The 14,678-nt window shown below is 39.2% G+C and overlaps 1 protein-coding gene across 1 annotated transcript; it reads right to left on the bottom strand.

Moving 5' to 3' along the window:
* Positions 1–18: 18 nt before the first annotated feature.
* Positions 19–12,813, bottom strand: sh3tc1 (SH3 domain and tetratricopeptide repeats 1). The gene is made up of 19 exons (XM_074622832.1): positions 12,655–12,813; positions 11,043–11,117; positions 9,738–9,868; positions 8,993–9,098; positions 8,679–8,819; positions 8,131–8,329; positions 7,906–7,982; positions 7,414–7,609; positions 7,191–7,321; positions 6,932–6,970; positions 5,460–6,815; positions 5,027–5,167; positions 4,716–4,937; positions 4,428–4,608; positions 3,531–3,681; positions 2,865–2,987; positions 2,328–2,478; positions 1,706–1,902; positions 19–895 (listed from the first exon to the last, which is right to left on the bottom strand). The coding sequence occupies exons 1-19, from the start codon at positions 12,725–12,727 to the stop codon at positions 641–643; spliced, it is 3,945 nt and encodes a 1,314-aa protein (XP_074478933.1). The 5' UTR covers positions 12,728–12,813; the 3' UTR covers positions 19–640.
* Positions 12,814–14,678: the final 1,865 nt, after the last annotated feature.

The following is a 14,678-nucleotide window of genomic DNA, read 5'->3' as shown; positions in this document are numbered from 1 at the left end:
ATTTCCAATAGGCAGAAGTACAGAACAGGGTTGGGTCCTGTCTCTATTACTTTTTGCTTTGGTCATAGAGCCTCTAGTGCAAGTTTCCAGCTAAGGGATATTCAAACAAGTACCAGAACACTTACGATTTCATTATAAGCAGATGACATACTTGTGTTTATGAGTGATCAGTTAAAAATATGCATTTCTCTTTTCTTTTTAAAAAAATTACAAAAAAGAAATAATCGTAATCAAATCTGTAATCATAAATTACCTTACACATTTACCCAATTATTAAAAGCAATTACAGCTTTCACTGTTTCATGATATTTATGTATGTATATATTTCCTGTGGATTAACAGAGGCCTAAGTAAAGTTGAATCCTGAATTTTGCACACATACATACTTCACAATGCAATAGATGATTAGAATGGACATCCTGGGACCTTTGTTAGCTGTTCCAAGTAAGCCCTTAAAGATGGGTTTTCCTTTGGGATCAGTTGAATCTGTTTCTGTGAGGCATAATAATTCATAAGGCTTCTCATGTTTTTTTCCTGTACCAAAAGAGAACATTCATCCAGCCATCTGCTGAAGTTTTTGTTGCACTTCGCATTACATTTCGTTTTTCTTGTGAAACAAATACTTCCCAAATTGTCTGTCCTATTGTCCCGGGGTCTTGTACTGTGAGGTGCTGCTACACAGCTGATCCGGTGAGATGTTAATCCTCCTCACGTTCAGCTCTGCAGCAAATGCTCTAGCCTTCTGGTAAAAGAAGAGAGAGAGTTCCCGGTCTACTAGGAAGTTGTGGTAGATGGTGGCGAGGCGGGTGCACAGCTGCAGCTGAGACTTCTTGTTGCCCAGATCCATGGCTGCAGCTAGAGCCAGGTGGTAGTAGCCTGCAGCATCAAATGGGTCCTGTAGAGATAACAGCAAAATGCGTTGCCCCTTAAAAAAGTATAATTTAGTCACATTACTGGTTTTCATATTTCATACAAAATACAAGTGAGGTCATGGTTGCGATTTTTTAAATCCTGTTAGTTATTTGAGATCACAATTAATTTATATTTAATTTATTTCAATTCATATAAATGTATATCTTGAAATAATAAGTTATTTTTATTAAGTTATATGAAGCAATATATGCAACTTTACAGGGGATTGTATATCAGTAATAACCATACTTTCAGTTATAATAATTGCTGGCACTCATTTCAAATAGAGAACATTTTTTAAATGAGACTTGAGCATTATTACTATTTATACTTATTTATACAAAACATCCACTTCATCGTTTGATAAAGAAATGTAAACTGTAGTTTAGCTTAATGTGTTCGGGAGGGTATATGAATTGAAACAGACATAGTCCTATATATTACAAATGTTGATTATAAGTATTGAGTAATGTTGCTGATTTGTTCTATTCAGTCAACTTTCTTTAATGAATATTGTGCCACGTTTTCTAATGTGGCACAAGCTTATCGTTCATCATCTTATTTTTGAAAGGCTAAACGCCAACGAATATGGATTGAAGCAGAATATTTAGTTTTGTTTCGGAAACAACTGAGGAACTCTATTTAGATCATAGTTCCTCCGGTGGAAACAAGCTAGAACATCAAGTAGAGCTCTGATCCAAGTCAAAATAACAAATGAGAAATGTCACATGTTGGCAAGGATTCAATATGAAATACAGAAAAACCATCCAATATCTATCATTTAATCCCTTACCTTGAGGTCATAGAATATGATGTCCCCCAGTGTCTGGTACACCCGGGCATAGTACAGTGTTTCCTCATCAAACAGCAGAGTTGTTGGACAGAGTGTCAGGGTTTTCAGGTAATAGTGTTCAGCCAGTTCATACTGGTCCAGACAGTGGAACAGAGAGGCCAGACGATGGTAAGCCACTCGCTCATTCAGAGACTCACCTGTATGTACAACAAAACACAAAGGTAGACACAGTTATTCAATTATAGCATATGACTTCAAACTGTCAGGATATCTGTAAGTTCAGTTCTCAGCTCAGTTTGGTTAACCCATTATATTTTGGAGCAGATCCGAATCATGGGGTGGATACACAAAATATTTTTCACTTATGGAAACAGTCTTGCCGGAGGTCTGTAATCTCCCCATCTAGTTCATTAATATTTCTAAGTAGGTCTTTCTACAAATAATTAATGTAGTTCTGAGTTCAACAATAAACATGTAATCTAACTGCATTACAATATTTCATGAACTATATCACAGTTGGATAACAGTGATCGGACCATGTCTTGCTTTTAATTAAGGGTAAATACAACCATAAATTACAATCCTAAACAAACAGAAGCTTTGTGTGGTAGGTTTTCCGTACCCAGAGTGATACTGAGGTCCAGTGCAGTCTGAGCAAACTCCACAGCTTCCTCATACAGCTTAAGACTGAGCATCAGTTCGGTCAACTTATTGCACAACCTCAGCCTGGAACGCACACTGCTGCTCTTCACTGCGATTGGCAGAGCGCGGTCCTACATGGTGGAATACACAGAGATAGACAGGATATTATAAAAGGCTTAAAGGATAACTCCAGTTTATTACAACTTGGGACATATTTCTTAGTTTTAACCATCATTCTCAACAATAACAGTATTACTGTTATAGTACAAAAAGGCCTAAGGCTCTCCTACCACCTATGATACAATATATCTATTTATTTCCTATTACACAAACTAATGATAAAACAACATAAATTATAGCATTACTAATGAATTATCTTGTAATTGTTTCTTAACAGTAAAATAATATTAACTAAGTTTAATTAACTAATCAATTTACCATTCATAAATGCTGGTTATTATAAAGTGTTACCGAGATATGTTTAAATATTTGTATGGATGTTTTATCCAGACCATACCCTGTAGAAGGTGATGGCCTTGTCCCGGTCACGGCTGCTGTTGAAGAAAATGTCTCCTGCAGCTTCCAGAAGCTTCAGGATGAAGCTGGTGTCTCCCGTACTCAGAGCAACATCCTGAGCTACCTGATAATCAACATCAAATACACAGTTTTAGTTTTCCTGTCAAAGGAAGCACAAAACTGAATCCAACTGAACAGCTGCTTAGGGTCCGATGAACACAATAGGGCACCAAAGCACAAATTACAAATGTGAAATTCTCCGTTTAGTTTTTGATAAAATATATTGTTGTAGATTTTGGGGTGTAATTGGTGTAATGCATTGGCTCAGACAGTAATTTCATCATAATGTTAAACAGTGCAAGAGAGTCATGTTATGCTCCCCACTCTCAGTGACTCTTTTTTAACACAAATGCTGTTTTCTTCACTATTTAGTTATTTATTAACTAGTTAGTTCTGGCATGAAAGCTAAATTATTTTTCAGTCACTAATAACCTGCCATTAATGACACTTCCTGCCGATTTTTCAAATCAAAAGTCCATCAGAAAAGGGAGGGATTACAATTATTGACACTTAACATGGATCACAGTTGAGGTTCAAACATTTCGTAGATTGTGCTTCAAATGATAGACATGAAAAAGTTGGGATGTCTACACAGCTGCTCTCAGACCTGAACATAAAGGTCCACCAATTCAGTCTGTTCCACCAGGTGGTAGAGCTTCCCCGCTTGCAGCCAGCCGTACGCCTCCTTCTCCCTGCAGCCCAGGTCGATGAAAATACCAAGACTGCTCTTGGTGTGGTCGAGAGCCGCCCTGTATGCCCTGAAAACATGCAAAGACTTCGATTAGTTCGGTTGCTCCAAATTTAATGCTTACACTTGTGCATAGTTAGTTTCGAAATTGAAAGTCAAGGTAGGTTTTTATTTTAGAAACAAATCCTGCTTTTCATATGCTACTAGGAAGAAACTGGCTGAGGCTATTTTCCTACCCTTACTTGACTATGGTGATCTGTTGTATATGCACACCTCTGCCCAATACTTGCATTGGCTGGATACGGTGTACCACAGTGCTCTGAGGTTTGTCACACGCTGCAAAGCTCTCACCCAACATTGCATCCTTAATGCCAGAGTTCAGTGGCCTTCATTGGCCTTTTTGCAGACTTACTCATTGGCACATGTTTATTTATAAGTCCATCCTTGTTCTGCTCTCTCCTATCTTGGTAGGTATATCTCCACATACCTTTCTGTGCCCAGGGCGAGGTATGCAAATAAGAGCATAAGTAAATGTTATATTGGATCTATTCCAGCTCCACACCATCGTCATCATCCCTCATTGACATAATGAATTCCTCAGCCCCTTATCCTAACCTTAACCATCACAACTAAATGCCTAACCCCAACCCTAAACCCAATTCTAACCTGAACCTCAAAACCAAGTCTTAACCCTGAAACAGACCTTTGAAGAAGTGAGGACTGGTCAAAATGTCCTCACTTTCCAAGAATGTCCTCTCTCTCTTTTGGTTAAAAACGTAGGTCCTCACTATGCAACAAGTACAAGAACACACACACCTTTCTGTGCCCAAGGTGAGGTAGAGCTGGCTGATGGCTTCCAGTGCATCTCCTTCCTGTCTTCTGTCTCCTGTGTGTCCCAGCAGCTGGACCTGGTGCTGGCTGTAGATGATACACTGGGCCTGGTCAGGACTCTCACACCCATACAGATGGCACAGGTGCCTGGTTACAGTGAGCTGGCCTGGAAATGAGTGACAGTCCAGTTCAGTTTGTTGAAAAGAGCAAAAGTAATAAAATGGCACACAAAACACCACAGAACAAATGTAAGTGTGTGACTTACATACTTACAGTCTAACAGGTTGGCATGGATAGCCAGCAGCAGAGCCCACTCGTAGCATCCTTTCCCAAAGTCCAGCTGGTTCTGCTTCACATAGTGCTGTCCCAGCTCCAGCAGCACTGTGATGAAGTTCGCCTCATGACCTTCTTCATCCAGCTCAGAGAAGAGCTGCACAGCCTCAGTGAGGTGTCTCTGTGCTAGTCCTTTAGCTCCAGCCTTCAGACATAAGAGCCCTTCATGAGGAAGAAGAAGAAGCACAGAGTCATCTCACAGAACTGAAGCTCATTGGAAGAGTCATGTGTTAAGAAGCACATTATCTTACCAAGGTTAGCCTGAGCTACAGCCCAGTTTGGCATGTCCTCATACTCTTGGCAGATGTCCACAGCAGCCTGGTAACTCTCTGCTGCCCTCCGGATGTCACCCATGCATCGAAGTGCCACGCCACGCATGTTGAGGACCACACCTATGAGTTAAATTAACAGTTTTATGACTCAACAGTAAATACAAAGAGAAGAAAAATACCTGTTGTGTGAAAATTGCGTGTCAAACAACATGTCTTTTTTTTTTTTCCTAATTGTCAGATACCTTAGGTTATTCAGATGTAATGGAAATGCAATCAGGAATTCCCAAATTAGACTTGTCTTGTAGTATCTGACTTTAGTTCCTGGCTCCTTAGTTTGTAGACATATTTGCTTGCACCAGGGCTTCTGAAACACTATTTCTTTTAACACATAAAGCCATAGACACCCACTTACCTTCCTGAGGAGTAGTGCAGTGTTCTGGCATGGAAGCTAGGACAGAGTCAAGGATATCCAAAGCGACATCTGGCTGATTGTTATCAATGTGAAGCCATGCCAGCCAGATGAGGCCGCCATTTCTCTCTGGGACAGAGATGGGGAGTCGCTGTGAGGTTGGATTGGTGTTGATGAGAGTATGCATATGACGGATAGCGTGTCCAACCATTCTGTGCTTGCAAAAGAGTTGGCAGAGACAAACAGTAAGCTGGTTGCTCAAAATATGGTATTGATCTCCTCCTTGGACTTTGTTAGAAGAGAGGGCTTGGTGTAAATATGGAGCCACTTGAGGTGGGACGGAGGTTTCCTGTTCTGTTATCCCATACAGTCTGTTGACATTGTCCAAAGCGAGAACCATGCTGCTAAGGCAGTCCGTCAGTGTTGCAGAGGGGTGCTGAGAAGCTCTCCTGGCTGAACTGACACTGAGGTGGGGACGTCGGACTTCGCTGTAGAGCCTTCCCAGCGAGAGGTATCCATGACTGGGAGAGATGCCCCATGTGCTTTGAGCTTCAGCACAAAGAACAAGTAGTCTCTCAAGATAAGGAACAACTCGCTGCCCCTCAGCACGAGTCCAGTGGTGCTTCGCCAATAGATGACAAGCCCGGGCTTCTGCCATTTTGTTGTGAGAGAGAACAGCTTTCTTGAGGATGTATCTAAGAGCAGAGCTGTCCTCCAAGCAATCCAGGCAGTCTGGGATTCCCAATAGCAAGGCAACAAGTCGCTCTGTCAGAGCAAAGAAGCTTTCAGTATTTTTCTGCAAAAGATATATGGCAACCAGGTTGGAGTAGATGCTGGCCAACAGCCTGAGGTCCGTGAAGCCTTCCCGTGGCACACTGAGGGCTTCCTCAAAGTAAACCCGGGCCTGGCTGAACTTTGACCTCCCAGCACAGAGCTTACCCAACAGAAAGCACAAACGTGTCTGTGTCCAAAAGAGACGCTTCTTCCTGGCTGTTTCCCTAGCAGCACCCAGGAAGGCAATCAGCTCGTCCTCTTCCGCGTGACCGGTGAAGGTGGAGGAGGCGAGGAGTTCAGAACTCAGTCCATACAGGATGCCAAACTCTATTTTGTAGTCTTGTCCTTCCAAAAAAGAGAAGAGCGGGATGAAGTTCTCAGTGTTGGTGTTTCCTTCTACAACTGGGTGAACAGTAAAACAGGGAGGACTTGGGTTTTCCGCTTCTGTAGCCAGGACCGAGTCCTCTAGAGTCCCGTTCATGGTCACTACAGAAACTGGCGATGAGTCTTTTCCTTGATCGAGAATCCTCTGAACATTTCTCTTCAGGTCAGTCTGCTGAGTATCAACTTTGCTTGAAGAGCTGACTGTAAAATAATAATGGGAGGAAAAACTGATGTTGAAATACGGAGGAGACTAGATACTTTGACAAAAAGAAAAATAACACAATCAAGTGACATTTACCATAGGTGTCCATACTTACGTGATGTTTTTTTCTCAGAGTCCTGGTAACTGAGCATATCTGAGATTGAACAACACAAGAAGTACAAGAAGGTGAATGAGAAATCACCCTAAAACCTCAACAACTGGTAATTAAAGCATGTCAATGTCAATCTGAATGCTGTATATTATAGGCAATGACAACATATTTTGTCATTTAGTCTGGATACCTTGTTGGACTTTTTGTACATATGACACAATTCTGTATAAAAGTGAGTCCTTCTACAGCCTTTCTGTCTTACCCAGTTTGTAGTTATGACCAGTATCATTTTGAGATTTCTTCTTCAATAAGGCAGTTGTTTCCTCTATGACTTTGTCCTCTTGCAGATTGAAGAACGTCCCTTCCTCTCCGTCCAAAAAAATACTTGCTGAGCTGGAAAGTTGCCACGTATAGAATAAGATGCAGTATTTTCACATACACTATTAAAATAATTTAACACACAGTCATATCGGTGATGAACTCACTCGTAAATGTCAGTGGACGGTTTCACCAGGCTGGTCTTGACCAGACCCACTTCTCCTGTTGCCTCCTTCCTCCCTGTGAACCAATCAAAACAAGACACCAGAAATCCCACAATGATGATGCGATCACCGGGTGCCACGCTCAGCTCATCTGGGCCCTCAGCATCGTACTCCTCTGTGGCCAGACAGGTTCCTCTGGCTGAACAGAGAAGGAGGAGAAAATGAGACTAGATATCCCACAACTTTCAGTAAGGTTTTAGTACACGTTGACCATATAATATCACTGGGAAACTTAAAGGGGGTGTTGTTTACAACCCGCATACTTTAATTTTCATTATGGTGTCAACAGACACTGTCAAGTTAGAGTGCGCCATTTGGTGAGACCGGGCTGTTTAACCCTAATCATGATCTTTTCTTTCCTAAACCTAACAAAGTAGTTTCGGCACTAACATAGTTACGTGCTAAACTATCCTCAATAGATTTTACTGCACTTACCAAATTGCAGAGGGAAGTCACACGCGGGTTTCCCATCACCAACTAAGATGCTCTCTGCACAGGATTTGAGAAACCATCTGTGGACAGATTTGATCATGTGACGACAGACCATAACACCATATATGTTCTACTGCATGATCACAAATCAGTGGGACCAGTCACAATCTCTTGTATGAGACTGTTATCAAGCAAGTCCATGCAGCCCTGTGTGTGGAGGTGACTTACTGATGAAAAGGGACGACCAGCTCGAGAGCAGGTTTGGGTGTAGTCCCTCGGGCCCCATCAGGCAGGCAGAGGACGGTCCACCCTGAGCCCAGGAAGGGAGGCTCAAACTGGGCTATGTCTCCCTGCTCCAGGTACAGGTCACCTCCAGAGGTGGAGCTGTCAAACATCTGGTTGGTGCTACAACTAGCAAACAATGAACCTGAGGACACAGAGAGAAAGTGTGCATGTTAGATGTCAGCATGTCATATTTCATTTCATTATTATTTAGAGACAGTGGTTACTATCTCCCCCATATACAGCCACCTGCTGAAGTTAAGTGATGAAACCTGAGCCAGTTCTATCTACTGATGCTGTCGAAATCCCTGGAACAAGCTAGTGAATGGATCATTGAATTATGATTATTTTGCCAAACACTGGAAGTAATGTTTTCCACTTCCTCTGCCTTTTATCCGCCACTGTTTGGTGCTATAAATGCTGGAGCTACATTAGAACTAAGGAGCAATTCATGTCCCTTTCTTGCAGCGAGGCGGCACAGCAGTGTCACCTACCTTCCTGCATGAGGATGCCTTTGTGTATCAGGTTAAGAGTATCCTCCTGAATGGAAACCTCAATTGCGATGTCCTCCTCCAAAGAACTGAGCCAAAACTTCTGGTCTAACAACAGATTCTCCATACACCGACCCAGGAAACCTGGAGGAGAGGAAGTCAGGATAAAAGTGATGGGAGGAATGTATCCACTCATATTCTAAACTGTAACTACTGGAATCATTTTAACATAACTAGCAGCAGCACTAGCAGTAGTAGCAGTAGCAGCAAAGACTATAGAAGTTATTTACAACTACTTTATTACATTCCAAACCTACCTATTGTGTAATACGTGGTGAACTTCCATATTTCCTCAAAGGTTTTGAATGTCACAAAAATCACTTTTTCTTCACTGTTGATGGAGATGATATGAGTAGACAGCTCCTACAGAAAGAGAGAGAGAAAAAAAAGCTTTAATTAATGATACTTCTATATGGACTTTTCTTGTGTGAAGGTCAAGTTTTTTTTAAAGAAATATTTAATTAATGTGAATATAATTTATTTTTGTTTCAAGCTTCACTTTTAAATTGTGTAATATTTTTGTAATATTTGATTTTTCTTGGATGTACCACCATTACACAATGAACTAATAATGTACATTACTGAACAAGTGTTTTCTTAAATGACACATGGACGTTGTGTATTTAGCCATATTAAAGAAAAAATATGATATATATCTATATATATAGATATATAGATATATATCATACTTTTTTCCTGATGTGAATGAATAAATCAAAGTTGACCACAACCCCTATTCTCTATGAAGGAGGAAACTACTGACTTGTAATGTGTAACTACTAAAAGTATATATTTTGGGTGAAGTATCCTTTAAACTTTAATAACTCTGGCTACTAAAATTCAGAACTGCAAACCAAGCAGAGAGACAGTCTTTACAATCTGATTCATTCATAATTCATTGGGGGAAGTGGACTTTTGCACAGCCACAAATGCCAGGAGCTGGCATAGGTGTGTGTGTGTGTGTGGGTGGGGGTGTGTGTGTGTGTGTGTCACGAGCTGTACCATGAACAGAGCGTTGACCTCGGTGCTGTCAGCTTGCAGAACGCGCAGTTTCCCTCTCAGCATTTCCTGTGAGTCCTCGTCTGCAGGAAGACGGTCAGGACCCCTGACCACATCCAGCAGCACTGGCAGAACTGAACACACAGCACACCATCACCCAACTCTCACTACATATCCTGTCACTTTAATAACTACATGATGTAAGGGATCTTTATCAAATACATTTGTTATCGTTGTTAACAAGGTCGTCCTTTATCAGCTAACTAACATATTTATTTTAGCTCTACGAGTTTTAGGACAGAACACAAAACAGCTACACACTCAAACTCAACAAGGAGGATATTGACATTATTAAATAAAAAAAATACACCAATGATATGCACAATATTTCTGACAATTGACATTATTGTTATGTTGTGTGATTAATGCTTAGATGAATGTTAGGGGTCAGATTTCAACAATAAGACCAACCAACAGGATTAAATTGTTTGGACACTGATCTCCCTGTGGACTCATCTAATGATTTGACTCTATGGTGACTGACTCACAGATTAATGAGTGACTTCAGTGTAACTCACAGGTTCAAGGTATAAACCACTTCAAATTCTCCCACATGACTTTCCACTGAGGTCACTTCAGTTTTACAGGTCATGTGTTCTGTTATGACTCGTCAAGGTTGACGGTGTGACTAAAGGCAATATTTTATGAGGCCAAATTAGGCAAATTATTATGCAGTCATAGGTCCATAGTAGAGGATTTTTTTGACCAGCCCTACTCTGCCTTTGGTTGGCTAGTACTTGTCGCCTACGTTGGTTAAATTGGTTCTGTTTGTTGCAGGGAAGTGTGTATTTTTGGAACAATGGGCGTTTGTTTTCGGGATAACGGGCTGTCAGACAAATGTGACATTTTTCAGACTATTGGGGTTCTGTAAAATGGCATGGCACCACTTAATCACATTGGTGCTTTTAGCTAGAGCAGATATAATGTTTACCATCTTAGTTTAGCATATTAGCATGCTAACATTTCCTAATCTTCACAAAACACAAAGTAGCCTACAGCTGAGGCAGACGGGAATATCATTAGTTTTGAAAGTTTTTGACCTGATGGTGCAGCTAAATGAAAATTTAGGAGTTGACCAAAGTCATTAGGGTTCATCCTCTGGGCACCATGGATATCTGTATCAAATTGTACGGCAATGCATCCAAAAGGAGTTATTTCAGTCTGGACCGAAGAGGTGAACTGACCGACCAACACTGGCAGGAGCAGCCAGTCGAAAAAAGCAAAAACAAAAGAACAAAAAAAGGTCACCTGTTGGGAAGTTTTCCTCACATATTGACACAGTTCTCTTCAGACTTGCAGCATCTCTGGAGAAACCACCACGCACTGTTAAAAACATGAAGAAGCAGACGTATCACAGAACTCATATGGCTGATGTTTCCTCATCAAATGGAAAATGACAACTGAACGACATGAGCTACCCAAACAGACACAACGGTCCCCTTTTATTCAATACGGCATCCAATACATTTCTTTCCAATACAGGAAGGAAACAGAAAAGCAATAATGAGCACACACTATGGACTGCATGTACAGTATCCAGTATATAGTTTTATCAACCTGAAAACGAAAAAAGGTGCATAACAATTCCTAACATTGTAAATAAAAGTGGTATAAATGCTACGGTGCTGCTCAGGTCAGCTTCCAGGTGGGACTATCACTATGAAAGTGAACCCTATATTTACCTTAAAGAAGACATATCATGCTCATTTTCATGTTCATACTTGTATTTTGAGTTTCTACTAGAACCTGTTTACATGCTTTAATGTTCAAACAACACATTATTTTTCTCATACTGTCTGTCTGAATATACCTGTATTTACCCTCTGTCTGAAACGCTCCGTTTTAGCACATTTCAATGGAATGGCAACGGAATTGCGTTGCTAAGAAACAGCTTGGGCCCATGTTTACTTCCTGTCAGCTGATGTCATTCACATACATTAAAAAAGGAAATAAACTGGGACACGTTTAGAATGTTTACGTTTAAAACTGTAAAATTGTCTATATATTGTAGATTTGTGACATCACAAATGGACAGAAATCCTAACGACTTGTTTAAAACGCACAATTTCTGAATACGGGCTGTGTGTATTTCTCCATGGATTGAGTGTTTTGATACTCTCACAGTATTTATATATCACTTAAACCTGCTTTATAATATAAAAGAGTTGAAAATCTCACTTTTACAATATGGGACCTTTAACGTTCCACTAATTTTCTCATTAGTAATGATCTAATGTAGGTATTCTAATGACATTAACAGCAACACAACAATGTGTTATTGTTTCTTGACTGTGAATCCTTAAATCTCAGTTTAAACACCTGGACGTACCAGCAGGATTTGTGATATCACAAATGGTTTGGAACCAATCATATTCATAGATTGTGGATTTTTCAATGAGGGAGAAGGAATTTGAATGAGGTAATTGAACCTTATTGGGCTGTTATTTTTTAAAGTAGTAAAGTATTATTACAGTATTTATATGTCTTAAACCATGGAGGGAATCTTAATGATATTTTTAATGGATTATCTGCAAGGGGTAATATACATGTACATATTTTAATTGGTAACTTATTTCATTAGTTAGGGAGGACAATAAAGGATGGCAGCGGAGATAATTGTAATCTATCAATTTATCTATATTACCCTATTAAAACAAAACAGGGTCATAAAGAGTTAAGCATATTAATGATATAGCCTAACACTTTTCTTTTGAAATCCACTAAATATTTTATATAATAACGACTTTTATAATTAGATATATTGACAAAATAATATCATATCACTCTGGCTCTGAAGTTCCTATAGGTGAACTGAAGTATAGTAATATTAGTCGTCTACAGAAGTACAGATATAGCCTACCTCTGCTGTGTCGGTGCTGCTGGCCGTCTGTGGAGATCTTTCTCCGGCTGTCTCGGTCCGACCTGGCTGACATGTCCACAGTAACCGTACAGTCTCTCCCAGTTCCCCGGTGATCAGTCAACACCTCCACACCATCATCATCATCACATGCTTCTGCTCGGTGCAGCCAACTAAACTTCTCTGGAGGTGTCAAGCTGACCACAGTGGCAAGTCCTGGTGTCTCTTTTCAAAATAAAAGTCCCATTGACAAAAACGTTTGACCTCAACTGACCTATAAGAGAATAGTTGAGTGGTTTGCACATGTTCTACTAGATTTCTCCAAATGAATGCACATTGAAACTGAGGTTAAAATGACAAGAAACGTTCTTTCTTCTCTTTGGCCGAGGATATAAAAATGCAATCATTCATTTGTAGACTTCAACTTACAGTATAGTATAACTATCATCCTGACTTATTTACTTTGTTTTATTTTACCCACTTTATCTTATTTGTATGTACAGTACATGAATGGGGGTATATGTATACGTGTATATATATATGCAATGTATATGTGTATGTATGGGCATGAACATGTGGGTATATGAGTGTGTGTATGCATATATACATGTATATATCTAATAGAATTACTCTTTACTATTTCTATATTTATCAATATTAACTGGCTGTCAATCTGATATGGTGCTCTGTTTCAATGTTTATTGTATATGTACACTTTAAAAAAGAAAAAAATGGAAACACTCTTGTCTCCTAATAAAAATGAATTTAAAAAAAAAAAGATTCACAAGTTTGCAGCTTATTTTTGAGAAGGAAATTGTTTTGATATAGTGTTGGAATTCAAATTTGAATAAACTACATAGTCTTTGTTAGGCTGTATTTACATAATTAATATGTAGGCTTTGTAGGGTTGGTCTAATGTAATGCTCAAGTCTATAATAATTAGCCAGTGAGCCTGGATGGAGATTCAATTTATATAAATGTGACTAAAATGTAATAATAATAATAATTGTATTTTATTTAGACCTTGTCTTTTGGCAAATAAAACCTTAAAGGTATATAAATAGAGTATGACGGTGCACTGAATAAAGATAATACACTATTTGAATGAATTTACATTTTATATATATTGCCCGTTTATGGTTTTATTATTATTTTGGTTTATTTATTTAGCCCACTAATGCTTATGTATAACTGTTATTTGTCTTATTCATTTGGAGGAAGGTTCTGGGGTGTTGTATTCGGGAACTGTTGGTTTCCATTTATATTAATATCTTTTGTTGTTGTTATTTATTCAAATTTTGTTTTGTTTACGGGGGGTTTGTGTTGGTGGAAGTTGATATTTTGGAATTATTTTTTTTCTTCACTTAATTTTTTGTTATATTATTTACTTATATGTGTATTTATTTATTGTTTATTTATCAGTATTTCTTTACTCAGTATACTCAGTATATAAAACTCGCTATGAACACGAGTGCAACATGTGTTACAATCAGATGTTTTGGTAACAGTAGTGCAGTGTGTGCCATAGTGGGATAGAAAATGTACTAACATGTTATACAATTACCGTACAAACATTACTCTTATTTTGAAGTTACATTCACTGAATTTCCTGTACTCAGTTAACTTGACTCACTGACAGACATAAACCCTCATCACATTCATTGTTTTTGTGTTAGTTTTTTCTTATATTCATGCTACAGGTTGTGTATCTGCATTGCAATTAAAATAACAAGATCCATTATTTACTTTTTGTGAGATTCAAGTATGAAAAGTTCCTTCAACCCCTCCTCAAAATTCAAGTGTGCCAATTTCAGGTTAATAATCACTCACTGAATAAATAAAGCTCCTACCATTGCCAAATCACTAAACAAGAAAGAAGGGGACGCAAGGTGACATTTTATTCATGTTCTTACATAAAGACCAGCTAGACTGATTACCTATATAATCAAAGAACTCTCGTATTCTTTTTACACTTTCTATCCTGAACATTTCCCCCAAAGTTTGCCTCTCTGTTTGGTTGTTATGTG

This window comes from Sebastes fasciatus, chromosome 22 (genome assembly GCF_043250625.1).
Source record: "Sebastes fasciatus isolate fSebFas1 chromosome 22, fSebFas1.pri, whole genome shotgun sequence".
Classification (NCBI taxonomy): domain Eukaryota; kingdom Metazoa; phylum Chordata; class Actinopteri; order Perciformes; family Sebastidae; genus Sebastes; species Sebastes fasciatus.
This window is presented reverse-complemented; position numbering and strand designations above follow the sequence as displayed.